This window comes from Telmatherina bonti, assembly GCF_933228915.1.
Source record: "Telmatherina bonti genome assembly, chromosome: 12".
In the NCBI taxonomy this organism is placed as follows: domain Eukaryota; kingdom Metazoa; phylum Chordata; class Actinopteri; order Atheriniformes; family Telmatherinidae; genus Telmatherina; species Telmatherina bonti.
Window position 1 is genome coordinate 18901636 of NC_136610.1, and position 26372 is coordinate 18928007.

At 39.8% G+C, this 26372-nt stretch overlaps 1 protein-coding gene across 8 annotated transcripts in view; it reads left to right on the forward strand.

Moving 5' to 3' along the window:
• Positions 1 to 23693, forward strand: part of atp8a1 (ATPase phospholipid transporting 8A1) — a 97825-nt gene extending 74132 nt beyond the window's left edge. For 7 of the 8 annotated variants that reach the window (XM_079249792.1, XM_079249791.1, XM_079249795.1 and 4 more), the window contains 9 exons: positions 141 to 263; positions 4203 to 4281; positions 5298 to 5359; positions 5615 to 5671; positions 6012 to 6119; positions 15799 to 15887; positions 16220 to 16312; positions 18249 to 18340; positions 21226 to 23693. In XM_079249792.1, the coding sequence (XP_079105918.1) occupies positions 141 to 263; positions 4203 to 4281; positions 5298 to 5359; positions 5615 to 5671; positions 6012 to 6119; positions 15799 to 15887; positions 16220 to 16312; positions 18249 to 18340; positions 21226 to 21323 (801 nt within the window). In that variant the 3' untranslated portion in view covers positions 21324 to 23693. Of the gene's footprint in view, positions 1 to 140; positions 264 to 4202; positions 4282 to 5297; positions 5360 to 5614; positions 5672 to 6011; positions 6120 to 15798; positions 15888 to 16219; positions 16313 to 18248; positions 18341 to 21225 lie in introns of those variants that run through there. The other variant, XR_013771519.1, reaches the window with a different exon arrangement.
• The last annotated feature ends 2679 nt before the right edge of the window (positions 23694 to 26372 follow it).

Here is a 26372-nt window from a genome sequence, read left to right on the forward strand (position 1 = left end):
ATTTGGACATTACGGTTTAAGATCAGTACATTATTTCTGTTACTTTAACTGACAAAATTAAAGTATTTTAGACCTGAAACCAGAAAAATGTTACTTCATACGTTTGTCTTTCTCACTTCTGTTCTTTGTTTTTCGTTCAGATCTTCACCGCTCTGCCTCCTCTTACTCTGGGAATATTTGAGCGCTCCTGTCGGAAAGAGAATATGTTAAAATATCCAGAACTCTACAAAACCTCCCAGAATGCAATGGGTTTTAATACTAAGGTAATGTATGTATTATTACATATTCTAGATGTAATTATGTCATTATTTTCCTTTTACAAAACCAGCAATTAAGATTGTTTCATTACATTTGTATTGTGAATCGATTATTATTTTTCTGCTAAAACAACATGACTTGTAAAAAGTGCGTCTATAAGTCTTTCCAAATGTAGAGATGTTACAATATAATAATTAAAAAAGCTGAACTAGTTTAAAATGCACCATGTCAGCGAAAGCCGAGCATCAGATAAATGAAAAGGTCAAAGTTTATTGCTCTTAGAACCAAAAAGAATCATGTTAATGACAGGAGATGTTCCTGTTGTTTTGCTCTGTGAGGGCTGATTTATCTCCCATCTCAATGAGTTAGCAGCTGTAGTTAGTGAATCTCCACTCAAAGCCTGGTTTGGCTTGGCTTGACCTATTCTGTCTGGTCGTGGGGGGCTGTCCATTAGCTTACCCCCACTGGTGATAAAGTTGTCTCCTCCTTTCTGCATGCTGAGACTCCTGGACCCTCGTCACAGGCGTGGTGACCTGGTTAGCACCACACGGAGGTGGATTAAAGGCGGATTGGCCATGGTGGTCAGGGGCAAGGAGGGTCAGAGGGGTTTGAGGGTGCAGCAGGAAGAATCGGAGCTAAAAGGGAAGGGAGAGTGTGCATCATTATCTGACAGCATTTGTTGCAGAAAATTATACAATTTGTTTAAGTAAGGAAGTTGGTTGTTCGGAGAGCAAGGCTATCAGATCGCATTTAACGCAGCTAGAGCCAGACTGCATATATCAAGTGACAGCTTTTATCTCCAGTACTGACAAAGAAATCATACTTCATTTTAAGACATGAACACAAGTCAAGTTTCAAGTTTGTTAACCTTCAGGGAGAGTGGTAATAAAAATAAGGGAGGTCAGCCATTTACTGAAGGAAGATACATTTATTTATTGTTAAATGTAAAAGTTTTGTTTTATTAAGTCAGTTGATCAACTTAAATTGAATCAACCACTGGCGTACTAAAGGAATAATCATTCTCACCTGTTACCTTGTGTCTTACATACTTTTCTTTATTTGCTGTAAAAGACTAGAAACTTAAAAAAAAAACAAAAGGAAACATCACGGTTGAATGAGCAAACTTGCAGTGGGTTTCTTTTTCATAATTTGATTAAAAATTAATGATGCCAATTTAATTCTAATCATTAAGTACAACCCTTATAATGTCCATTGTTTTTACACATTTGAAGCAGATTTGGTAGAATAAATTCTACCAAGGGTTTTTGATGAAAAACAAAATTGTGATGATTATCATATTATGGATCAGAAGGTAAATTGACAATAATAATGACATGATTAACTATAATTAGTCTTTTAATGTAATTTCCTTTCATGTATTTTTCTTTTTTTTAATTAAATTTTTGTTTTGTGAATGAGCTTCCACTAACTTAAACAACTTTGAAGACCCTTAAAAAAAGACAACCAGGCTACTGATAAATGTAATAAAAATTTACAGTATTTTATTGGGAGATCACTTTATTCTATTTAAAATGAGTTAATATGCAGACAGGACATGTGACAAGTCCTGCAGGATGGATTTTCCCTTCATCAATTTTTCTGAAGACTTTATTGACTTTTTCATGCCAGAGAAGATTCATGAAAATATTCATTTGATAGCTTGAAACAAATGAACCTTAATTTTGTTTAGGCCACATTTTCCAAAGCCCATAAATGATGACTCGGGCAGGTCAGAAAGTTGTTTTTGCTGGCTTGTCCAGTCTTTTCCCGAGATGTTTTCCCTGCAGCTGGCCTGAGGTGAGGCGAGAAAATCCATCAGGAATTTGGCCCCTAGAAGCCTGTCTTTCTGCACGCCTGGTTCTTTTGTACACAAAAGATACTGTCTTTGTGAATTAAAGCTGTTTGTGTTGAGGTGCTAGCAGTGAGAGGTTCAGGGTGTCAGAGACTCCAGGCAGGGGGTCTTAAGCTTTGTCGCACATTCTGTTTTAATTACAAATTCAGCACACTTTATAACAAATTCATTCTAACAATCTCATTTGAACAAAGATCGATTCTGTTGAATCGTCGAACCATCCCGTATATATAAAATAACGTTGTGTCTCTTAAGCTCCGCCTTAACTCAGTTCATACGGAAACAGGAAAGAAAGGGCAACTCTGGTAAACATTTGGCTCTATATTAATTTAATTACAGCTTTTATGTGTTTAGCTTTTTAGGTTGTTTTTTTTTTTACCTTCACAAAAGGCCAAATTATCATGGGACACACCAGGAATTCTGAGTGGCTCCTTTACATCCTGCTTGAGGAACAAAGTAAAGATACCAGGAGAAACTAGAGGATCCCATTGCCACAAATAATTCTGAAAATGTATTGATTTCATTAGCATTCATTATTGTGCAGAGGCAGGTGGGGCATGTTAGCCCCCCGTGGTGTTTGGATCGGAGGTAGTTGAGGAGGAGTGTGTAGAGAGCTGAGCTTGTCAGTGGGAGGCTAATTGGCATAAAGATGTGATTGTGACATTAGTGATGATTTAATACACATTTCAGCTTAGAGTTAAAGGAGAGGCAGGCTGCTTTTGGCCACCTTTTGCTCTGTGTATTGAGCTTTGTTCACACTGTGGGAGGGTGAGGTAATTCAGAGTGGGGGGTAGCTGCTGTAGGACTGGTTGGTAGAAAATGTGATGAGGTTGTGCCACAGTCGTCATGGTAAATTTAAAAGGTTCTTACTGTAGATTAAAACAATAGTTTCTTACTTACTTTACCCTCTTCTTCTCTGCTTTGTTTTGCTCCTTTCCCTTTTGTTTTCTCTTCCTTTACTGGCAGAATATTTGGAATAACCCAACCATGTAAAGCAATGTTAGCTTATTTTAAAATAAACCAAAACTTCCTGAAATTTCATGGAACTTTTCAGGATATCTGATAAGTCATGTTTAATGTTTTCACTGACAGGTTTGCTGAAGTTTTTGAAAAGGTGTTATTTAAGTTAAATTAAGTCTGTAACTTTTGTGTGTGTGTGTGTGTGTGTGTGTGTGTGTGTGTGTGTGTGTGTGTGTGTGTGGGGCGGGGTTGGGGATTTTCATCCCTCAGCATTAACACCACGGTCTGGGTCAGCACACGGGAGGAAAAGAGGGTACAAATGTGGAGATTTCATGGCTGTTTCATGCTACATCCCCCATTTGAGTTTTGTTTGGCTCTGGGACAGAAAAATCTAAGTTTGAAACAAGGTGGTTTTGCACTGGGAGCATTGATTTAAAGGAATCATCCAAAGTCTTCTCACTTTCAGAGACAGATGCACGCAGACTGTTCCACACTGTAATTTTCCAGGTCTCTAATAATTACCAGGAAAACAGTTAAATCTCTGTTGGGCCTGTCGTTCTCCCCGCACATGTTTCTTAACTTATTTGTGCTTGTTTAAGCTCTCCTGTTATTTATTACCACATCAGTTTAAAATTTCCAATGAAAGTGACGACATCTAATGACATGTAAAGAGAGGGAACCCCTCACACTGGCAGCACATACTGATGTTTTAATGGTTCGAGAGCTTTTTTTTTTTTTTTTTTTTTTTTTTTTTTTATAAACTCTTCTTATACTTTTTTTTCTCTTTAATTCCTGTTTAAACATAAAGATTTAACAAGTTAAAACCTGAACATTGATATAGTCCATTTGCTTTTCACTGCTCATAAACGCACGCAGCAGTCTCTCTCTCCCCCATAACACTCACAGAGGATATACAACATGTCTGTCAGCGGGGTGGCCATTCAGCGAGGAGGCTCCGACAAAACCGCCACTTAGCCCAGTGCTGGGCTGGCACAAAGGGTCCAGGTCAGGGGTCACCTGGAAAGCTGGAGCTCCCCACACCCTTTTCTCATGCTGCTTCTTTTTTTCTCTCTATCTCTCCCCACTCGCCCTTTACCTCCTCCCCTCCATCCCTCTTGCCTCTATTTTGCAGGTCTTCTGGGCCCATTGTCTGAACGGCCTCTTCCACTCTGTCATCCTCTTCTGGTTCCCCCTGAAAGCCTTCCAACATGGTTAGTGGCTCCCAGAGACTTCTCCAAAGCTCTCAGTGGACTGGATTAAAAGGGAGGACAGTCGAACCCACATACTTTGTGTTAATTAGTTCTCTCTTCAAATGTTCAGTCATGAATTGCAAACATGTGTGTGTGTGTGTGTGTGTGTGTGTGTGTGTGTGTGTGTGTGTGTGTGTGTGTGTGTCTCTGCAGCCTGAGCACTATGCAGAAACAAGCACGCGTTACATTTGCAGTAATTCCTGCTGAAATCTTTTGTGTGCTCTTAGAAACACGTTGTTTTTCATAAACGTCATCTTTGAGAAAATGTGGAGCTGTCACGAAGACGGTTCCATCCAAACAGACACCTGTCATTTTTATATTTAGTGATAAAAGTAAGTTAAAGTGAGTTTGACAAGAATGTTAAGTATGCATGTTAGGATGTTGGGATTCTGTGTGTACAAGGAGAAAAGTGATTTTTACTGGTAAGTCTTGACTGGCCGCTACTAAGGACCACACAAGGTTGGGCCTGCTCGCCAAACAAAGGCGCCAAGCCCCTTCACTGTGACTGACAGGTTGTCAGCAAAGCCCCAACGCACACAAGACATGTGGCCAGCCGGAAGTTAAGGGAAAAGGAGCCTCTCTTTCTTTTTCTGCTGGCAGTCACTCACCATGGACAATTTAGCCCAGTCTCAATTCTATCTGGTGTTTTGAAGCCATATGTCAGGTTGTGGCTCCCTTTATTTCAATCTAAGAACAACTTTTAACTATAGGCTAAAAAAAAAATAGCTGTTCTGTTAGCTGTTCTGATCTTTATGTTACAAACCGATTCTGTTTTAGCCTAGCATACAATTCCTGTTTCCAAACCGTGACAGAAGAGAGTATTGTGCACAGTCTTCAGTCACTGCAGTAGAAGCAGCATTGACTGGTTTTTAGTTTATCTTCCCTGTTCCATTCTGAGTGTTGCGTGTGCTGTATGAAAATAACTGCAGAAAAACGGCATTGTCCCTAAAAGCCTCTACTGTCGATTCCCTTCACAGATACAGTGTTTGGCAATGGAAGAACTCCAGACTATCTCCTTTTAGGCAACATGGTTTACACTGTAAGTGTGTCACCCTTTGACTCTGCTGTGCTCAGCTGCATGAGCAAAGTGTTGTTCAGTGATGGGAAAAAGATATGCATCTTGTCTTGTGCTTCTTATTTTGTGATGACGAATGGAAAATGACCAGCTTAGTCTGTATAGTACTTTTTAAATGTAGTTGCACAGTGTTAAAAAAAAAACTTTACCTGTCAAAACCTTTAAAAAGAAAAGAAAAAAATCAGCGTTTCCCTGACAGTGTGGTTTGTGTCTCCACAGTTTGTGGTCATCACCGTCTGTCTTAAAGCTGGAATTGAGACCTCATCCTGGACAATGGTAAGTAAAGGGTCTCTCAGTTGCTATATGGTTCTGTTATCTCTTTTTAACAGTTCCTCAGTTTTATATGACCGCTGGTACTTGTGATGTATTTTACATCCTCTTGTTACCTCCACATGTCTTTATGGTTTGTTCTCTGTGGCCTTGTAACTGTAAAGTGAGTTACATGTATGGAAACAGCTTTAAGGTTACAGAAGATGCTTGATGTCAATTTTTAAGCCCAAATCTAAAAAAAAAAAAGGCAACATAGATGAGAACATACTGGATTGCATTGAACCAAAGTATGATTTCTGTAGATGAAAACATTAAATATGTTTTTTACTGTTATGTTTTTGAACAGTTCAGTCACATCGCCATCTGGGGAAGCATTGGCCTATGGGTGGTGTTTTTCATTATTTACTCCTCCTTATGGCCCCTCATCCCGCTGGCACCCGACATGTCAGGCGAGGTAAACACACACATGCTTCCGCAAAATAGCACACACATGTACACCTTACCTAGAAAGGTGCATCTTTCTTCAGTATTGTTGGTGTTTTCGTCCAATTCAGATGAGCCTTCTTACCCTATAGTTCCTTTTTCTGCTAATGGATGCTGGTGGGAACATTCAGAGTGAAAACCTGACACTGGCCCTTGCAAGTATAGCTGGAGGACTGTAAACTGGCAGACCTGTGGCTTGTGTTGCATAATGACTTAATTGAGCCAATTTGCCCAATGTTTGTGTTACATTTCCCTCGCCCAGCTCTGAGTATCCACAGGTGACAAGGAAACAGTCTTGAGGCCATTTTTTTTTTTAAAAAAAAGGTGTTATTTCCAAGCGAATGCAATTGATTTCTCTCCAAATAGCACAAGTACACAAAGACAAACTGATAAACATGCAATGCTGTCACTTTTTTGGTTCTTGTGGCAGAATTGATGCTGTTTCTCCTGTTGACAAGAAAGGTAATCTGTTGGGAAATTCCTTAAAAAGCAGATCCAATGGAAATATTTTAAACTTGGAGCTCTTTGCTTGCACATTCATCTTTTACAAAGAAATTTGGAAATATTTTACATGATTGATTTGATTTCAATTTTCCAAACCCGTTACCATGGTGTGGGTGCAGATTGCTTATGTGTTATGCAACAGGAAAGTAGCTTTAAAACAAACACAATATTTTTGAACATTTATGTTTATAAGGATAAAAAAATTAAATAAAGCTACTTTATTTGTGAGCTTTATAAAATGAAAATGAGAAAATACTTTATCCTAGAGGGAAATTTCAGTGTTATAGTGATTTTTTTTTGTTTGTTTTTTAAATAAGAGCAATAATAATTAAGGATAAAGTGGAAGGTAGTTCTGTGGACTGATCTCTGGTACCTTTCTTTCTTGCATTAGAGTTGTAGAAGTCTCTCGCTGAAAGGCTCTCTGTGGTTTATTCATTGTGTTTTGTAGAGGATGTAGGGAATCTTCCACTGTTTTCAGAAGGTTTTTTTTTTTCCAGTCTCTTAAAGTCCCTGGTTCTGGTGCTGCTGCCCCAACAGATGCCTGCAAAGCTGGTTGCACTTTCCACGTTAAACTTGGAGACTATATGCAACATTTGGTGCTGACGTTGAATGATCTTAGCTTCCTTAAGAAGTAGTCTCCTCTGACCTTTCTTGCAGATGGCCTCTGTGTTGCATTGCTACTTTATTCTGTTGTCTAGCTTATTTCTGAGCAAGTTGAATTCCTCCTTCATCTCTTCTCTGAAGTCAACAATTATCTTTTGTTTAAGTTTGTTAAACATGAAGTGATTTTTTTTCTGCACCACCTCACAAACTGACTGGCCAGTTTTCTGTACTCTGCCTCTCGTCCATCACTGATACAACCCACAGCTGCAGTGTGATCAGAGTATTTTTGCAGATGACAGGACTGTATGGGAAGTCTGAGGTGTACAGTATTAGGAGAAATGGTGAGATTGCAGTCCCTTGTGGTGCTCCAGCGTTGCAGACTGAATTGTATTAAACTACTTATGAATTTAAAGAACATGATCCTCAAACTGCTCTCTGATTGGTCCAGATGACAGCATCCTCTCTGAAGCAGGTAGATGACAGCATGTTTAAGCCCATTAAGATATGCAAATTGTAATGGATCCTGAAAGGTGTTTACATGTTTCTTGAGGCGAGCCAATAACAGTATCTCAAGGACTTTCATGATGTGACATGTTACGGTGACTAGTCTGTTGTCATTCGGTTCAGATGGTTTGTATTTTTTCGGCACTGAAACAAGGCAGGATATTTTTTTCCACAATACGGGAATTCTTTTCTGACTCAGGCTGGGGTTGAAAAGGTGCTGAAATATCCAACATAGTTGTTCTGAGCAGGTTGTCAAAACCCTGGGGCTGACACCATCTGGACCTGCAGCCTTGTTCCAGTTCAGTTTCTCCAGTTACTTCAGGAGACAGACAGGCTAGAGATGGAGGCAGAGGAGGTCTTGGTAGATGTGTAGGTAGATGAGGCTGTTTTAAGGCCCATGAGTGGAGGTGTGAGTCAGGAAAGCTGTGGGTTTATGGAGGATGTGTGGTCTGTTGGGCTGGAGGCAGGGGATGAACTGAGTCTACAGAAGAATATGCTCTGCTCATTACCTATGTCCAGACTCCGCCCTCTGTTCAGTCTCATCTCAGTTTAACTTGAAGCTGTTGAGCTTTTTCATTTCTGACCATGCAGCCTTCACATTGTTGCTGGACCTGACTTTCTAACGTTTTCCTGTAGTCCTCCTTGCAGTTCTTAATCTTAGTTTTAAGTTGTTTTTTTTGTTGTTGTTGTTGTCGTCAATAACTCCCTGTCTCCATCACTTTTTCATGTTAAGTGGTTTTTCCAGGTCACTGCTGATCCAGGCTGTTATTGGCACAATACAGTCAACACATAAGTTTATATAATCTGTTACAAAGTTGCTGCTTAATTATGGGTTTAACGGTGGTGGTAAGAAGAACCAGATTATGGTCCAATATTCCTAAAGGAGGCACAGCAGAAAAGCGCTTTTTAAATATATTTTTAACATTTAGATAAAACAAGTCCAACAACTTATTTTCTCTGGTGGAGCAGCTGAAAAAATTGTTGGCATGCTGGAAATGTTGCAGAGAGAGAGAGACTTTATTGAAGTCTGATCACAATAAATGTATTAGGATGCTACGTTAATAGTCTCGTAATGAAGGAGCTGATGACATCACAGGCTGTGTCTGCTGCAGTACCAGGTTTGATATAAATCTCTACCAGAATAACACAGGTAAACTCTCTGGGTAATTAACTGCTAACAGTTTGATGTCCTTTGTGTCTGACGGTGGTTAAAAAGCACTTCCACCTCACAGTTTTCCACTTAATTTTACTGTTGCATTCTGTGTGCACAGTCTTGAAGCAGCACACAGACACATTACTGACCCCCATGCAGCTATGTTTCGTGAAGCACATGATACTGCATTGTCTGTATTCTTTCTGAGACCTTGTTAGCACTTCAAGCTTGTCCATTTTGTCAGCGATCTCATGTTACCTATAAGAACGGTTGAAAGAAATAGTTTGCATCTCCTCCATTTTTCCCTCTGCCTCGCTCCTGCCCTGCATTCTCTTGCCTTTCTTTTCAACTCCTTTGAGCTTTAGGCTGAGTTAAGTAAAGCAGCCGCTGGTTGTCTTGTCCAATTTACTACAGAGGTCTTGAAAGTGTTATCAATCTTCTATCTGCATTTATCACTGCCAAAAAATTTCCCCAAACGTCGAGCCACTTCTTCTGAGGCTCCAATATTTTAGTAAATATCCTCTATTTCTAGGCTGCACATTCGTGTTTGGTGGATGGTTGTAATTTGTGGAAGAAAAACAATTTGGTAGCATATTTTATCGATTACACTTTGGACAAGAAGATAGAATTCTTATGTTGTGTCTAAGTTGAATGTTCTTGTCTTAAACCATTGAAGCAGTGTTTTTGGCAACTTAGAAGTCCGTGTGGGCACTTCTGTCCGGGGTGACATAATAAGTAACATACTTTACAAACTACACATGAACAGAATTACTGTTTGCTTGGCTCTTACCCACTCCGTCACACTATCACAGGTATGTTAGCTTCATCCTATCCAGTGTCTGTGAGGCCTGGTGCTTTCATCCACACCCTGCAGCATTTGACTCAGGACAGTAATGATGTCCTTCTGGGTGGATGGTAACGCTACACCCAGCAATACCTCAGAGCTGCGAGTGCATCATCAAACGACGACACGTCTTTCTGAAACCTGAGAGGACATCAGAGACGATCTCCACCTCCAACAGCTTGTAGCTACTGCAGTTGGCCGTACTCCACCAGAGCCTCTGCAAGATTTACTTGGGGGGGGGGGGGGGGGGGGGGAGCATTTTGCTGGCCTATCTATTTTCTTGTACTCTTTGCTTCTTTTTGCTCTATTCTCTCTTGGTTCACCCCTCCCATTTTCTGCCTATCCCCAGCTGCATAACAGACACCAGAACTCCTCCTCCTGTCTTTACTCTCAATCACTGCCCGTTCGCTTTGCTTAGCGGGAGACATTAAGCAGCTCTCAGCTTCACGTAAACAAATTTATCAATGTTGCGGAAAACTATTTTCAGGACAAGTAAACAGTCAGGATGCAGAATCCATCCTCTAAACTCCCTGAATTAGCAAATGGGTCTCTCACGGGTAGTCCCATTCAGACTCGACACCCCCCCCCCTGCCTCAAGCCATGTGTCTCAAGCATACTTCACCTGACAAAAGTCCACACAAATATCAAAGAAAATGTCAGATTATTCTGTTCATCCAGTGTAATCTGCCTCACTAAGAGGCTTAGTTACTCCTCAGGAGTAATTTCCTATATGCTCTGATCACTCTGACCTGCTGTCTGCTGAACTGCCTCTGCTGACGGCGCAGCTGTTTTCAGTACAATTTCTCCTCTTCTACCCTCTGACACACCTTTTAATATTTTTCAGTTTCTGCTGCAGCAAAGCATCTCTCTCTCTGTCATACTCAAGTACCTGTCATCAGCTCGTGAATTTTAAACTGGACTAGTGCTCATCAGATTTTTCCACAGTGATAAGAACCATTTTCTAAGAAAGGACTCACTTTACCAAGAAGTCTGTTGATGTGAACCATGCCAGGAATACACTCTGGACTATTTCTACCAGTCTGAAGTATTAATGGGAACGAAAACAGTTTCTGAGGGAAACAGGTCCGTTTGGTTCTTCATCTTTATAGCTTGTTTGATTTTTAAAAAATATATATTTTCAGTCAAATTTATGTAGTTTAACTTAAGTTGAGTTATAGTTGAATTTGTCACTGAAACACTTCTGACAAAGCAGGAATGTTCTTCATATCAGCCTTCTTTCCTAAACATTTGCCTCCTCTCCTGTCTTCAATCATCCATTAGCTGCTTTATATCTCCTCAGATGGTTTTTCTCTTGTTTAATGTTGCAGGATTAGTCCAAACTGAAATTTTAATTATTTGTTTAAAAAGAAAGGAAAATGTATTTTTTAAAAATAGTTTACAAAGGTAGAAGACCCTACCCAGTAGGGTTACGTAAATAGTATCCCTGCTAAAAATGTACATTTAACTTTAAATGAAGGATGGGGGATCGATTCCAGGCTTGACTACGCGCCGAAGTGTCCTTGGGAAAGACACTGAACCCCAAGTTGCCTCCTGATGTGCCTATCAGGGTATCAGAGTGTGTGTGTGAATGGGTGGAATGTGCCATGTGGTGTAAAGCGCTTTGAGTGGTCAGCATGAGTGTAAAAGTGCTATTTTAGAACAAGTCAATTTGCTGTTTACCATTTAATGTTTCAGCTTTCATTTTAAATTTGATAGATAATGCCTTGGCTTCTACATATTTTACTTTATTGTTAATTATTTCAAAGTGCAAAACAGTTTGTTTGGATAGTCTGCATTTTTATTTTCTGGTAACAATAATCTGCTCATTGGCATAGTCAGTCAGCTCAGGGTAAGTTAATCCTTTAATAGGACAGGTTAACCATCATGTGTATAGTTTAGTTAAATTGGTTTATTGTTGCATGTAGCATACCCTATAAGGTGTTTTAACTTCTAATAGGTAGCTGTAAAAATGTCCCAAGAAGGCAAAAAGCTACCAGTGACCTGATGGAGTTGTCTGTCATACAGAGGTGGTCAATGCTAAAGCACCTCTCTTCCTTTTTATTATGAAGCAGGTTTAGTTTTCCATTGTTGGCCAGTTTTAAATAGACGGAAAGATGGCTGCAAAGACTGTTCACAGATTAGTTGCATGATTTGTCTGCGTGAATACACTTCAGAGTGAGGTTGAGAGTGACTATGAGTGTGTAGAGTGAAGATGGTGTTGCTGTTCTTGTTCATCACTGGTAGACTTTGTCCATTGGTGATTTTGAACGCGAAGCCTTCTACTATTTTTGTTCTTTTTGTCCTCCCTTTGCTTATGATTGATAAACGCTGCCATACAAGGTTAATGTAGTCACTTTAATGAAGACTCCAGTCTCTTATGTACACATTCTAAATCATATGCCTGTAGTCAGACTTGGGATTGCTGACTTTGAAGTATTTGTGGAGAATTTCTCTGTCTCTGTTTTTCTAGTCTCACTGTCTTTATTATGCCTTGCACAGAGAACAGGGAGCGGAAGAATGGCCCAACCGAGAAAGTCTTTGTTTGCCTTTCACATACACACTTTTTATTTGCCTTCTGGCTGGTTTTTGCTACTTTGTTCTTCTCTGTCAATCTCAGTCTTCTTGTTCTCGAGACTCGACCTATATTTTCTCACTAGTCTCCATTATACACTCATCTTTATATTTGCATAAGATATTTTCTTACAGATCATAGCCCCACTTGCCCCAAAATATATAGTTTCTGCTTTGATCCTCCTGCTTTATTTGAAACAAGCGTGCATAGTGTTAAGGTCATTTGAGAATGAATAAATGTTGATCAGTGGATGTTTTTTAGAGGACGAGTATTATCCTTGCCTTATTTGCTGCCAGTAATAATTATAATGCTACTGCACTGCAGACTGAAGAGCAAACTAATAGAAAGTTCACTTGCAGAGCTGCCATTACAGTGGATTAATTTAAAATAATTGGGTTTCCTTAGAGCTGATGGCTCTTGGAGGCATGATCAGTCTGATTTTCCTCCGGGAAAAGAAAACTTAAAAGTATTCAAGTTTATAACTCAAATGATCACGTTTCCCACAGCTTTTATCTGAATGCCCTCCAGATAATTTTCTGTCTTTGACGCACTTTTGGACTTTAAATTTAAATACCATCTAATTACTAATCAATTGTCTTTGGAAGAAAAAAAAAACAAAAAAACTTATGGATGGTGAGTCTTTTCACTCTGCCTGCAGGGACCATCTGAACTCTTTCCTTGATTAACATCTTTACAAGTTGTCCCTTGCTCACCTCATAAATAATTTTAGATTATTAAAGTAACGATTAGAGAAAATGGTCTCAAGTATTTGCTGATCTGTCCTACATGGCATAAGAACACAGCTGAGTTTGAATCCTAGTGTAGTTTATGGTCAGATCTCTTAGCTTACCGGCTTTTCTGTATCTGTGTGGTTTTACCTGCAGCTACTGTGTTGCCAAGACTATAATTTAATTTTTTTTTTCTGGTTTCCTTTGGGTTTTGGTTTGTTTTGTTCAGAATCAGTGTTTCCACTGATGGAAGAGAAGAGTGTTTTCAGATTTGTCAAACACAATGAACATCTGCCCTTTAATGTGAATGAACCCGCAGATGAAGTCAGAAGAGCTAGGTTAACTTTTTACGGGCTGATAACTACTTTGTCTCATCTTGGTTTTTAGGATTTGTTCAACCAGACAATGAGAAAATCTGGAATTGTCTCATTTAATTTGTAGCAATACAGTAATAATAAGGTTTAGTGGTGTTCAAGTGACAAACATTTCCTGTTCTTTCCATCTACGACAGAGGCCAAGTAGCTAAACATCAACTTGCACAATGCAGGCTTTATGTTTCAGTTCTTTTGGTTTCTTTTTTTTTTCTACTTGTAATAATGTTTTTAGGATGACTTTATTACCCGGTAGGAACTTCATAGCGTATTTGTGATGAACACACATTATTTAAAACTTGGTTTTAGGCTAGTAGGACTCTAGAGACACACTATTTATCTTTTCACCATTATGTTGTCACTATTGTACATCTTGCGGTAGTGCTTTTAATGCTTTTTTTCCCCCGATTGCTCCTGTCTAGTCCTGTGTCTAACCTGTCTGTGTGTGGGTGTTTGGCCATCAGGGGGTCATGGCTTATCAAAACACACCCCTCCATGTCAGTGGACACTACCGGCTGTCCACCCAGACAAGTTTATTAGTTTGTCCTAAAAATACAGCCTTGCTCCCTGGACCTCTCTCACCCCGTTCAGTTCCCGGGGGCCCCATGGTATGAGGCATGCTAGCATCCACCAACTCTGCTGGCCCCGCTTAAAGCCTTGGAGCCTTTCCAGATGCCTTGAGACAAACACTTGTTTTTTGTAACTCCTCACATCTGTTTATATTTTGGAATTATGAAGTCAGAAATGATTAATGGAGTTTATTTAGGTTAATTCTTACTTTATTACTGTCTTTCCAAGTGGTAAGTAGATTTTTTTTTTTCATAGGAGACCTATTGAAGTATTTGAAGGGCCTGTATATACATAACGTCTAGCTCTGTTGCTTATGGAGATAAATAAATATTGTTCATAGATTGAACTTGTGGAAGACTAACATAGTTTATTTTTCATGCTGTTTCACTTTGATTTGCTAGCTATCCATGCTTGGTTTATTTTTTTTAAAGACTCACAAGACAGTTTAAACACCCCATATTAAAATGTATGATGCTTGATGCTAATGAAAACAATTAAACTGACTCACTGTGGAAAAAAGTAAAGGAACAAAAAGGTAGATGTTCAAACTGAGACTGCATAATTCCACATGCAAATATACCATGTTTTGGCGTAATTTTCCATCCTGTCATACATTTTCAGTCTGAGTGCGACACTGAAAAGCTTCTTTCATTCATGTCCTGTCTCAAACTGTTAAAAAGAAAAAAAAAAAGAGTTCATTTTGATTTCCTTTCATTTGGAGTTTCCTCTCCCTCAGTGTTTTGTAAGACACCAAAGCAATTTGCAAGTAATGGTCAACAGATTAAGTAATTACTACTAACCTTAGCCTTTTTATGAGACTTTTGTGTATGTGTGTGTGTATATGAATCCTGAGGGCCATGCTGTGTCACATTTCAGGAAAGATGCTGTCAAGGGGGCTGCAGCAGTTTCAACAAGTGCCACATTACAATGCAAGGGGCTCGGGTTGTACACTTTGACGTGTAACGACAGATAGCTTCACCACACTGGGCCAAAGTAAACATCCTCACATAGAAAGTTTAGAAGTTTTTGCCTCCACCATGGCGTTCCACAGCCTCCCTGCCACTTTGAAGTTAAAATGCAGTCTCGTTAGTCATGAAGTAAACATTTGTTACTCACAGTTTTAAAATAACACATTACTTCATCATTTAAAGAAGTTGTATGACAGAGAAAAGAGTTCAGGGGTGGAACATTCACACAACTGTCTGACATTTTAATCTAGCAGTTACGAAAATAATAAGCAGATGAATTTATAATGAAAATAATTGTAAGGTTCAGCCCTACAATTACCCATATTTTACATTTGGCAAAAGTCATAAAGCTCTCTAATGAAGCATTTTTATTTTCTGGAACTCATTTATAACCAGAGAAAAAGTCTTCTGCACAAGTCTGAGCTTTGACACCTTTTGTACTTCGTAGATACACTCGATCAAATTAATGCTGTTTTGTATCTATCATTAAAGTCATTGTTGACCTTGGTCCTTTGTCTCTTTTGTTGACAGATGTTTTTAACACAGCACATAACCGCTGTTTTCGTTTGAATGAAATACCACTGTCTAAATACATCCACCCTGTAGGGAACAGAGGTGGCTGACCTAGAGCAACTACTGGGACCCAATAACTCTGTTTCCACAATATGAACAGTTTGTTTTGGGCTGCTTTTGTCACTGCAGAGGATGGAAATGAATGCTCTTTATCAGGTGTTTTTTGTTCTTTAAGAGCTCTTCTTTTTATCTGATAAGCAGCTGAACTCTACCATGTCTACAGTGACCTGAGGTTGAGTGTCTGTAACTGTGTGTGACAGGCGGACATGATGTTCAATTCGGGGGTCTTCTGGATGGGCCTGTTCTTCATCCCAGTCACCTCGCTGATCTTTGATGTGGCTTACAAAGTGTGAGTTTTCTCTCCTTGCTCCTTAAGACACCGGCACACAATCCCATGCAGGAAATTCCTCCAGAGTCTCTCCCTTTGCAAGAATAAATTCCCTTCTGAATTTCTGATCAAATGTCCAAGTAAACTTTGCGTTTCCACTCTGCGGCTACTCCATGTGAGATGCTAGTTTCTGCACAGGGTCTGATTGACATCAGCCCTCAGCAGCTTCAAGATGTTAGGGGCAATTTGCCAACATGCGAGCTTTTTGTCTGTGTCAGGCTTTGAAATGTTATGTCATGTTAAAGAATCTGGCACATGTAGATTTTATTCTTCCTTATTCTTTCATTTTGCAGAATTAAGAAGGCATGCTTCAAGACATTAGTAGATGAGGTGCAGGAGCTGGAGGCGTTATCTAAAGACCCTGGAGCAGTGGTGCATGGAAAGAGGTACTGTTACACTATGTTACTAATCCTGTCTTTGCCTATTGAAATTTAGGTCACCATCTATAATATAAAATAAGATCAATGTGATAACACTGGAATTTATTTCAGGTGAATCACTGTTATTTAATATACCATTGAGATTCACTCTAGCAATCTAAAGGAAGTTTCTACAACAGACAATGCTGTTGGAATTAGCAGCTTACAACTAAAATTAGACTTTGTAACTTGCAATATATAAAGTGTGTGATATTACATCAGGGTTATATATTTCAATCATACAAGAGCCACAATCTAGCAGGTTTTCAATGTATTTCTGCTTCAACATATTTGAATCAATGAAGCTGATCTAAGATCTGATGAAGTTCTGCATAATTAATCATTAGAGTCAGGTGCGTTGGAGCAGGGAAACATGGAAAACCTGTTGGATTTTGGCTCTCTTAGGACCAGAGTACTTAAACTACAATAACCCTTTTTTGTGAAGACTAATGTGCCTGGCATGGAGGGTAGTGGCGTATTTAGCTTCAGACTACAAAAAATACTGCAATGCCAGACTTTTCCGATTGATGCATACTAATACAAAAATGCCTGAAAACCATGATGACTGTTTGGAAGTCTGTTGTTCTTCACCACCATTTGGGTGGAATATCATTCTCACTTGCCAAATGTCAGACATTCACTTTTTCTCAGATGTTAAAAATTTTTCATGAAAAGTTGGGCCTGGTTTGCAAGAAGCTGTATTTGATCCTCCGCACCTTTGACTTCCTACCTTGTTCCACACACAATACCTTTAAAACTAGATGTCTTACAACAAAGACAAATAAGGAGTGATGTTTAACTTCATTACAGTCGAACAGCAAGCGATGTTATGGAATCTTCACTCAGAATATTTAATATAAAGCATCTTTTGGTATAATTTAGTATAAGTATATACTTTATATACTTATACTAAATTTTAAGTATAATTTACTACACTGATGTAAAACTACTATGAACATCTAACTCTAACATTGAGCAGTCTTGATCCCTGATTTGCCGCATCACCCACATAACTCATTAACACTGTAAAAATTACTACTTCGTATCATCTGCATATCAAATATCCCCTCAACCATATTAGTTGAATTTCTTTCCTGTTACTTTCTGTTTTTTATTGACAATATACAAATAATTTTTCCATGTTCTCAAGATGAGCTAGGAGGGAAGAATAATCTCATACTCACAAGTCCCTTAAAACGTCGCAGATCCTCATGGCTCCACTGCCAACAATATTTCTATGTGGATGGGGGAAATCTTAAAATTGCTGCTAAATTGCTGGAGTTTGACTGTAATGTCAGTAATCATGTCATGAAAGCAGTTTTCTTCTCCTTTTTCTGTCCAAATACGAACTGCCTCGTTTTAGAGGAGCAGCACTCCTTTATTAAATCCATATAGTATTAGAATGAATTAGCTAAAGCGGGTCTGAGGTCTGGTGTAGGCATCAAGATCAGTGTGAGATCTCCTGCTGGCTGAAAGCGATCCCACTGCCTGGCCACTGTCCCAGACCCAGCAGGCTTCAGGCTCACACACCCACCCACACACACACACACACACACACACACACACACACACACCAAGAGAAACAAACACACACAGACATGCAAACACATGCTATGTTTTTTTTTTTTTTTCCTTTACATATCTGCATGTACGCAGGGACATGTATGCACACACTCTGGTGCTTGAGTGCCTTATAGTCACCCTGCTGTTATACAGTTTTTTCCTCATAATCTCAGTTGATCTGCACAGTTTTGTCTCTGTCATGGTGTTTGAACCAGCAGGTAGAGCAGTTGGCAGGTCCGTGCACTCTGAAGATGCTTGGACTGCCTTGATGTATGGGTTGTTAAATCTTCCTGCGGTGCTCAGCAAGCTGCTAACTCCAACCATTTTTCTGTGTGTGTAGTTTGACTGAGAGGGCCCAGCTCCTGAAGAACGTCTTCAAGAAGAGCACAGTCAGTCTCTACCGGTCCGAGTCCATGCAGCAGAACCTGCTCCGTAAGTTGTACAAAGTTTCTTTTCTTTTCTTTCTTTTTATCTCTTTCCTTCCAGTTTCCATATTTTTATGGCGCCATTACAGAAGAAGAAGTTGTCTTGGCGCTCTTCATAAAAAGAGCTCAGTATTAGTTATTGAGAGAAACATTGAAGTTTCCTCTTGAGCAGCACTTTGTGGCAGCTTGGGGGGAAACTCCCATTTAACGGCAAAAACCTGCTGAAGAAACATGGTCAGGGTGGGCCACCATCAGCCGCATCTTTCTTTCTGTTTTTATCATCTTTTTGTGAATGTGTCTTGTAAGTTGCCCTCCTCAAGGTGGAGGTAGCAGTCTTCTGTATTTTTACTCCCTAAAACATTAGGATCCCTTGTTCTGGGGAAAAATCCAGCGTAATCATGCGTCGTCTGTACCTCTAGATTAGCTTCTTTCCCTTGCGAGTCTTTGCTAATCAAATGGAGATAATGTTACAAACTTGCAATTGCTGCTTATATGAGTGATTATGTGTTAGGAATGGAGGTGCAGGTGTTTGTGGTGATGTTACTGAGTGATCGTCAGCAAAATGCTGTTTTTCTCATCACGGTCATCACACTACTCAGCTGATGCAGAATAAGCTGTTCTAAAGGTGTGTGTGTGCATCTCTCTGGGCCAGACTTGGATTGCAGAGAAGGGGGCTAAGTTGGTTTGTAAAAACTCGGTCAGATTTGAGGGCTGTAATTATTTCTGTGTTGAACTCAAAGGTGTGTATGCAGCTTGTCAGGTCATGTGATACTAAAACAATTCCACCTCCATGTAAGAGTTGAATCCTGTCTCAGCCCAAAACAGATCAAAGTGAAGCATTTTTGTTTTTAGTTAAAAAGAAATAAAATTCATCCAAATTTGGGCATCATAGTAAAACTGCCCAGTTCTTTTGTTGTTTGTTTGTTTTTTATTTATTTATTTATTTTTGTTTGTGTGTGTGTCTTTTGTCTGATCAGTTTGTTTTTTGTTTGTCTCATAGGTGGGGATGAGACCGTTGTTGTGTGATACCTTTTTCTTTATCCTTAAGTTCATTATTCAGACCTCACCTTGTTTAAATCCTAGTCCCGCTGTAGCTCCTCAATTAGACGCCATTTTCCTTCCTTCCTTTGTGGTTTTACTTCCTGCCCTTCCCCTCGTGTGCCTCTGAGTGACCTGAGTTGAGCTCAGTAGAACAAGATAACGATGAAATGATGAAATGTTGCGCTGTTATTCCCTCACAATGCACTCGACTCAGCGGGGTCCTTTGAACTTGCCCGCTGGCCTCCAGGTACTGAGCGAGTGATTTGACACCTGAAGGTGAGTCGAGGGGATCAGATAAGCCAAAGGTCAGATGAGACCTTTTTAGGAGAGTTTAGGTGTAGATTATAAACATTGTGGGGAAGTTGTGATTACTGTCCAAAGTGTTTTAGTCCAATCATGATATTTATTTGTGTAGAAAACTTTGTGGGAAAGAAGAAATCGCTACTGCTCTCACATCTGTCTTTGACTCCATCTCCTGCACATGTTATACGAAGGGTGCAGAGCTAAGTACGGGTTTCTCTGACAAATATTTCAGCTGCTGTCAGACCAAAAAAAAAAAGAGAAGCTTGACTTGCTTTTTGAGGTGGTCGCTGTTAAGAAAATAAGTTGGAGATGGATCCTGCTGTGGATTTTTCCTCTCCTGTAGAAGGTTAGGAATTGTTGAGAAGCATCTACAGGGCAGCTGCATGTGTTTTTAAATAACCCTCTAGGTCTGCTGAAACATTGCTTTGAATTATCTTTCAGAGAAACAGATGCTTTCCACTGTGACTGGAAAATAAGAGAAGCACAAACTGGAGCTAGTCACAGCCAGAAGCTGCTTGTCTTGGTTCTGAGTACAGACGGTAAACCGGGAAACGGGTTCTGCCCACAAAACCTACAAACATATTTGTTGATCAGTAATTAAAAAGAAAACCGCGCTGATGATTTCTTCCAGAATTTGGCTGTAATTTTATATATTTTCAATCATACTCATATTGAGCAAGAAGCCATGACTGACAGCTGTAAAATGGCTGACAGGGGGGGGGGGGGGGGGGGCTTATAAACGGTGGAGAAAAATTGCTTCAATTTGTGACTGACAGGCTCATATTGTTAGACGTGTCAACATTACAGAGCAGACTTCTGCAGAGCTGTTCGACTTTTGCTTCTTACACGTCGTTATGCCAACATAGTTCAGTCTGAGTTCGCCGCTCAAAAAAACATGTTGCAGTGCGTGGCATTTACGAATTTAGCAGTCCCAGCACCGTTTTATTACACCATGTAATTCATTTCACAGATGACCACCGACATAAAGGAAGTGCTGGGATAGATTTTGTTGTGCACCTGTCTCTGCCAAATGCTAATCAAATTTTCCACTATTTGGGTTGTGCATTGCAATTTTAATGGATGTATTTTCTTCTCTTTTATTGTGCCCCAACATATATAGAAAAAGCTCATAGAAGTAATTAAGAGGAGGAAGAGAGAAAGGAGCAAAAGCCACTAGAGGATGAACTTTTGCTAATTACATAGCCTCCATTCAGTCAACAACAAGTCTCCCCACTTTTGTCAAACATGATCTGTTTTGCAGACTGGTCATGGTGTTCCTGCTTACTGTGGGTCTGACTACAAAAAAGCCTGAATAAAAGGCCTCAATAAAAGACATAATAGGCCCTGGTGTTAACCTGCAGTACGTTTACCTGACAGATGTGAGACCAGCGATGATCTGGGACAAGTTGAGGAGTGTGTTTAGTTTTGTTTTCTTGATATATTTTTCCTTGTAGTTCAATTTGTTGGGTCTTTTTTGTTTTTCACTGGCTTTATGCTGCTGGTTACTACGCATTACGAGCTGTTTTGACTGCTTTGCTCTACTTTCAGATGGCTATGCCTTCTCTCAAGATGAGAACGGAGTGGTATCTCAGTCTGAGGTCATCAGAGCTTATGACACCACCAAACAGAGGACCAACGAGTGGTGAGCCTCAGCTGCCGTTTCCGATGGCGATATTTGAAGCTTGACGTGGAGAAACACTGATTCGACTGCATACCTTCAGCACTGAAGGGAGTTTTGAAGATGGAGATGGACTGAGAAACACAGCATTGTGTTGTCCTCAACAACACGGGAGGAGATGGGTCAAAAACAGAAACAAAAAAAAGTGATCATTATTATCAGTTGTAGTTGTGTGCCCAGCAGACATGATGAACACTGTGCGTTCTTAGCAGTCTGTGATCTGAAGTTCTTCACTGTTCTCGCTCAGTTTGCCAGAGCGAACGTCTCCTTTCTATTGATATAAGGAAAGACGGCTTTTAGCACTGAACCACAAAGCCTGAAATCATTGTAGTAAATCTCTCCTAAACACTGTTACCACATAAGTTAAAACACTGGACAATAGTTTAGAGGAACTGAACTTGTGAAAGATTGCCAAAAAAAAAAAGCAGTCGTTTATACAATCGTCCAAGTACTCGTGAATTCGGAAAACTTTAAACCAAATAGAATGAAATGTATTCCAGCACTGAACAGACCACTCCAGAGCAAATGTTTGTAATGTGTTCAATTTCTTTTTGCACTTAAAGAAGCATCTCTTGTGTAAAGCCTTACATTTGCTCATGCCTTTGTCCATTTAAAAAGGTGATTATTTCATTTTCTTAAGTATGTAGATATTGTGCCTGGTGATTTTTTTTTTTTTTTTGTTTGTTTTTCCACCTTATCACGTCACGTTTTAAGTCGCGTCTCACAACCCACAGAAGTCCTGTTTGCACCTTGTCTTGCTTTTGACTTAGAACTGCATTCCACACTTCACTCCGGTTTCACCAATCACAGCGGTGCCTACGTGAAATATTTCCCCTCTTAGAAGCTAACGATAGCCAAGGCTAGTTTAGCACTCACACACAAACTCGCTCACACACCTGAAGAAGAAAGTCACTGTCTCCCAACCACAGTGTTGGACTCCGACGCGTTAACATTTCTGATCTGTTCCTGCTGCAGTTAAGGCGAGGCTCTCCGGCGCTCTCGTTGCAACTAGCAGATGTGGTTGTGTTTCCCTTAAAATGGAGATTTTATCCCTCTAACATAAGTGCCATTAGCTTAAGGGAGATATAAAATATTAGGCAGGAAACTCCACGACAGTATCAAAACTACTTTGTCTCTATAGTTATTATTTTGTGGATTTGTATTTTTATATTGGATATGTATGACTTTTTGCATCGACTGGCTTTGTAATGAAACGTCTGTAACTTTTTTTCTTCCTCTGATAAACTGGCAGGATAGCATAGGTCTGATGAGGAAATGGAGCTTTCTTATATGTCTTGTTATTATTAATATTAATATTGTTACGGCTTGATTTATTTATAATTTACTGTCTGTGTGATTGCTTTCTTCTCCCTATGGGAGATCAGATTTCTGATTGTGTGTGTGTGTGTGCGTGCGTCAGTTCTTAGCCCGCATATGCATGTGCTGTATGTGTGTGAATGTGTGTGTGTGTGTGTGTGACCTCTACTGTGGATAATGTCTCTGTTTGCATTGCATTGCATGTCTGTGTCCTCTATGTGAAACTGGGAGTTTATGGCACCTCAGTCGCCCTGGTGTGTTTCACTGTGTGTATGTGTGTGTGTGCGTGTGTGTGAGACACGCTCCAGTTTTATGTCTGCACGGCTCCAGGTATAGCTATGATGTACTGCTGTGTGCTGATGCATGGAGTGTATGGGAAATTAAGACTGTCAGTGTGCTGTATGAACGTGTGTGTTCGTGACTCTGCCTCGACTGTGGGAGTTTCTGAGGCCCGGCCCGCTTTGACAGAAGATGTTGCACAATGCACTCGATGTACCTTTCCAGTCGTGGATATCTGGTATTATCAGGTTTCTGTATATGATTTTTAAATCTGTGTGTATTGCTTTACAAGAAAACTATGTTTTGGATTTCTGATTCTAATCTTTTTTTAGTTGTTTTTTTTTTCTTTTTTGCTTGTCTTTAGTGCACAGACTTAACTTGGTTGTCATCGTTGTCGGCAATTTCCAAACAGCTGAATGTGGATGTTGTCATTGTGGAAGGCTTGGACTGTTGCTTCCTTTTCTTCTGGAAAACCTAAAACGTTGTTGTCTGTGAAGGTCGTGGGCTGCATGAATGGAAAACACAAACTGTTTTCTGAAGTGTCTACTGTACTACTTTGATTTCCCCTCGAGTGTTGATCACTTTATAAAAGAGGTTTTTAAAAAAAAAAGCACCTTCAACATTCTTTTTAATATCTTTCTTTTTTTTTTGTTGTCATTTTTGTTCAATGATTGTTCTGCATGTTGGGACTGCAAACTTATAAATGTTGTCTTTTACTGCCATGAAGGACTATTGAAATAAACTTTACAATCATAAAGGAAAAGCAAACGTCTGCTGATTCTTGCGTATGTGTTTGCACATTTGTAATGACCGTGTCATTCTGTGATCAGCGACAAACAGGACATAAAACCTAAACAGGAAAAGGAAGGGAAAATTCTGTCTGAGCCCCAGAATCATAACAAATACATGCTTCATTTTGTAAGTAATGTATTTGTCCTTCTTGCAAAGTCCAACTTGTGCGATCCCACACAGACTGTAATCTGTTCCTGTAATAGATGAGCATCCAGACTAATTAACCTCTCCCACCCCGAGAGGCCCCTGTACTGGCTCTGGCTGTATTTGCTATAAAAACACAACTGACGCCATCTTTTGAAAAGCACCAAGCATGGCACATGTGCTGAAGAGGCTCCCTGGTGCTACCAAAACTAAAATGGATGTAGCACTTGGGATTCATTTCTATCACTGCAAATTTAGTAGTTGCAGTTGAGTATTTGTAGAGCTGCCGCAACAACATCAGTGTCACTTTGTTTTTAGGCTGTTTTCGTTCTATTTTACAGGGTTAAAGAAGAGCGAGAGATTCAGGTGGATTTTATTTGTCCTACTGAATGTCACTACATCCTCCACACACCTAAGCAGCATGAATTTAATATTTAGCTTGTTTTTCCCAGGTATTTCCAGGCTGCTATTGTGGTATTTCAAGTTTTCTGAGCTTTCTACAGTGTTACAGTGTTGAATCCTCATCAGACATGTGAACGGCACTGTTTTTTTTTATCACCTAAACGTATGTTTGAGTTTGAGTTTGAGTTCCAGCACACTCTCCATTCGGTTTCCATGGCGACGAAAAACGCATCGTTTTAGAGAGTTTTTTCTACTTGGAAATCCTTGTGACGTCCCGGAGGATAAGGTTCGGTGATTGGTTACCTTCTACTGGTTAACAAGGGCATGTACAAATACATCAGGTTGGTGGAAAACGTCGGATAAAGTTATTTCCAACGATGGCTGGTGAGTTTACCAAAGAGAGACATCCTGCTGCATTCGTTGCTGTGGGTTGCTGTTTTCCACTTCGTTTTCAGGGTCTGATTCAGGTTCCAACATGTAGGGCTGTATGCTATGTGTTGACATTGTATTTTGTTTTTTTATTGAGTTCATATTAGCCTAATCCTTCTGTTTATGAGATGTTACAATGACAGCGAAAGCAGTTGCGGTGCGCGCTCCCGATGTAGTGCAGTGGCGGGAGGCGGAGCTTAATGCGGAAGAGTCTCAATCCACTCGTTTTGCCCACAGGCTGATCTGACAGCCTACGGAGAGGGTCGGTCTGAAGTAAATAAAGCGATTTGTGACAATAACTCCATCAATCCCCGCCCTTCTGGTCTCAGAAATAAAAATAAATTAGCCTGAAATGCACATAAAAGTTCCACTTTAAGACTGCAGATTAATTCCTTTAGAAACGGAAACACTGAAATGAATCTTTGGTTCCAGGCTTTTCATGTTGTTCTCACAATGAATCATTAACTGTATCACACTTTTCAGATCCTAAATATTGACCAGAATAAGCGTCTCAATGAGATTGTTCTAAAAACCACTTTGAAAACATTTTCAGAGCTGCGGTCCAACAGATTTCAGGCCGGCAACAACTGTGGTCACCAGCAGTGACAGCAAGTGATTTATTACTTCAACACACTTGTTGAGCAACTTATTTTTCAGAACACAGCAAAGGAGCACTTGGTGTATCTGATTACAGTTTGGCCAAACAAACCCATGTTGTTTCAATGAAAAGGTCACTTGAAAATAATTGCTGTTTACTACGTTTAGTGGTTCTTGTCCCCATGACTCCCTGTGATGGTTAAAGTTGACCCACATCAAACGCATTATAAGTAGCTGCTTTTTGGTTTTTTGTGCTCTGCAGATACAATTTGGATGAATGACTGTGGTTGTTAATACATTGTTTCCCAAGTCTGGAGCTACTACACACAGATGTACTGCTGAACAAAAAGACCACAAATGAAAACAAGTGTTTGATTACGTGGAAATCTGAAGAATTCTAGTTGTAATGTGTTCTTGATTTCATTATCGCAGTAAACAAAGGTCTATTGTTTTTCTAAAACTATGTATGGTCGTGCAAGTTTTAACATGAAACACTGATATATAACTTCATGAGATATAGAAAGATATATTTTTTATCAGGATGACGTGTAAAGAATTTAATTTTCCCGAAAGATTTGGATAATGCCATAAAAAGGGTTTATAACTTATATTTTCCTTTCATGAACAAGGTGGGGAATATGGTACCGGCGTTTGAAAGGACAGCCGAAAGCACAAACAAAACCTCAAAATGTTAACATAACGACATCTGTCAGAACCCCATCATGCATATCTGCATGTAGCAGACATCCTCAGATGGGACGGTTGGCAGGTTACAGGAGACACTGATTGCCAGCTCTATTTCACAGTCAGGTAACTGAGGAAAAGAACAGCCTTTTTGTGGAGATTTTACCATACCTGCTACTGCAACCTAAACCTCTTCTTCTGGGGTGAGTTGTTTTTAACACTGTGACCGTGCCATGCTCATTGAACACTGACAATGACTGATCTTAGCTCTGCATTCCTGCTGTGAAGTCTGGCGCAAGATTAAGCGACAGGTAGGGAGCTGCTGTGCAGGCCCAACCGCTCCAGTTTCCACTCTTGTCAGTGATGATGAAGC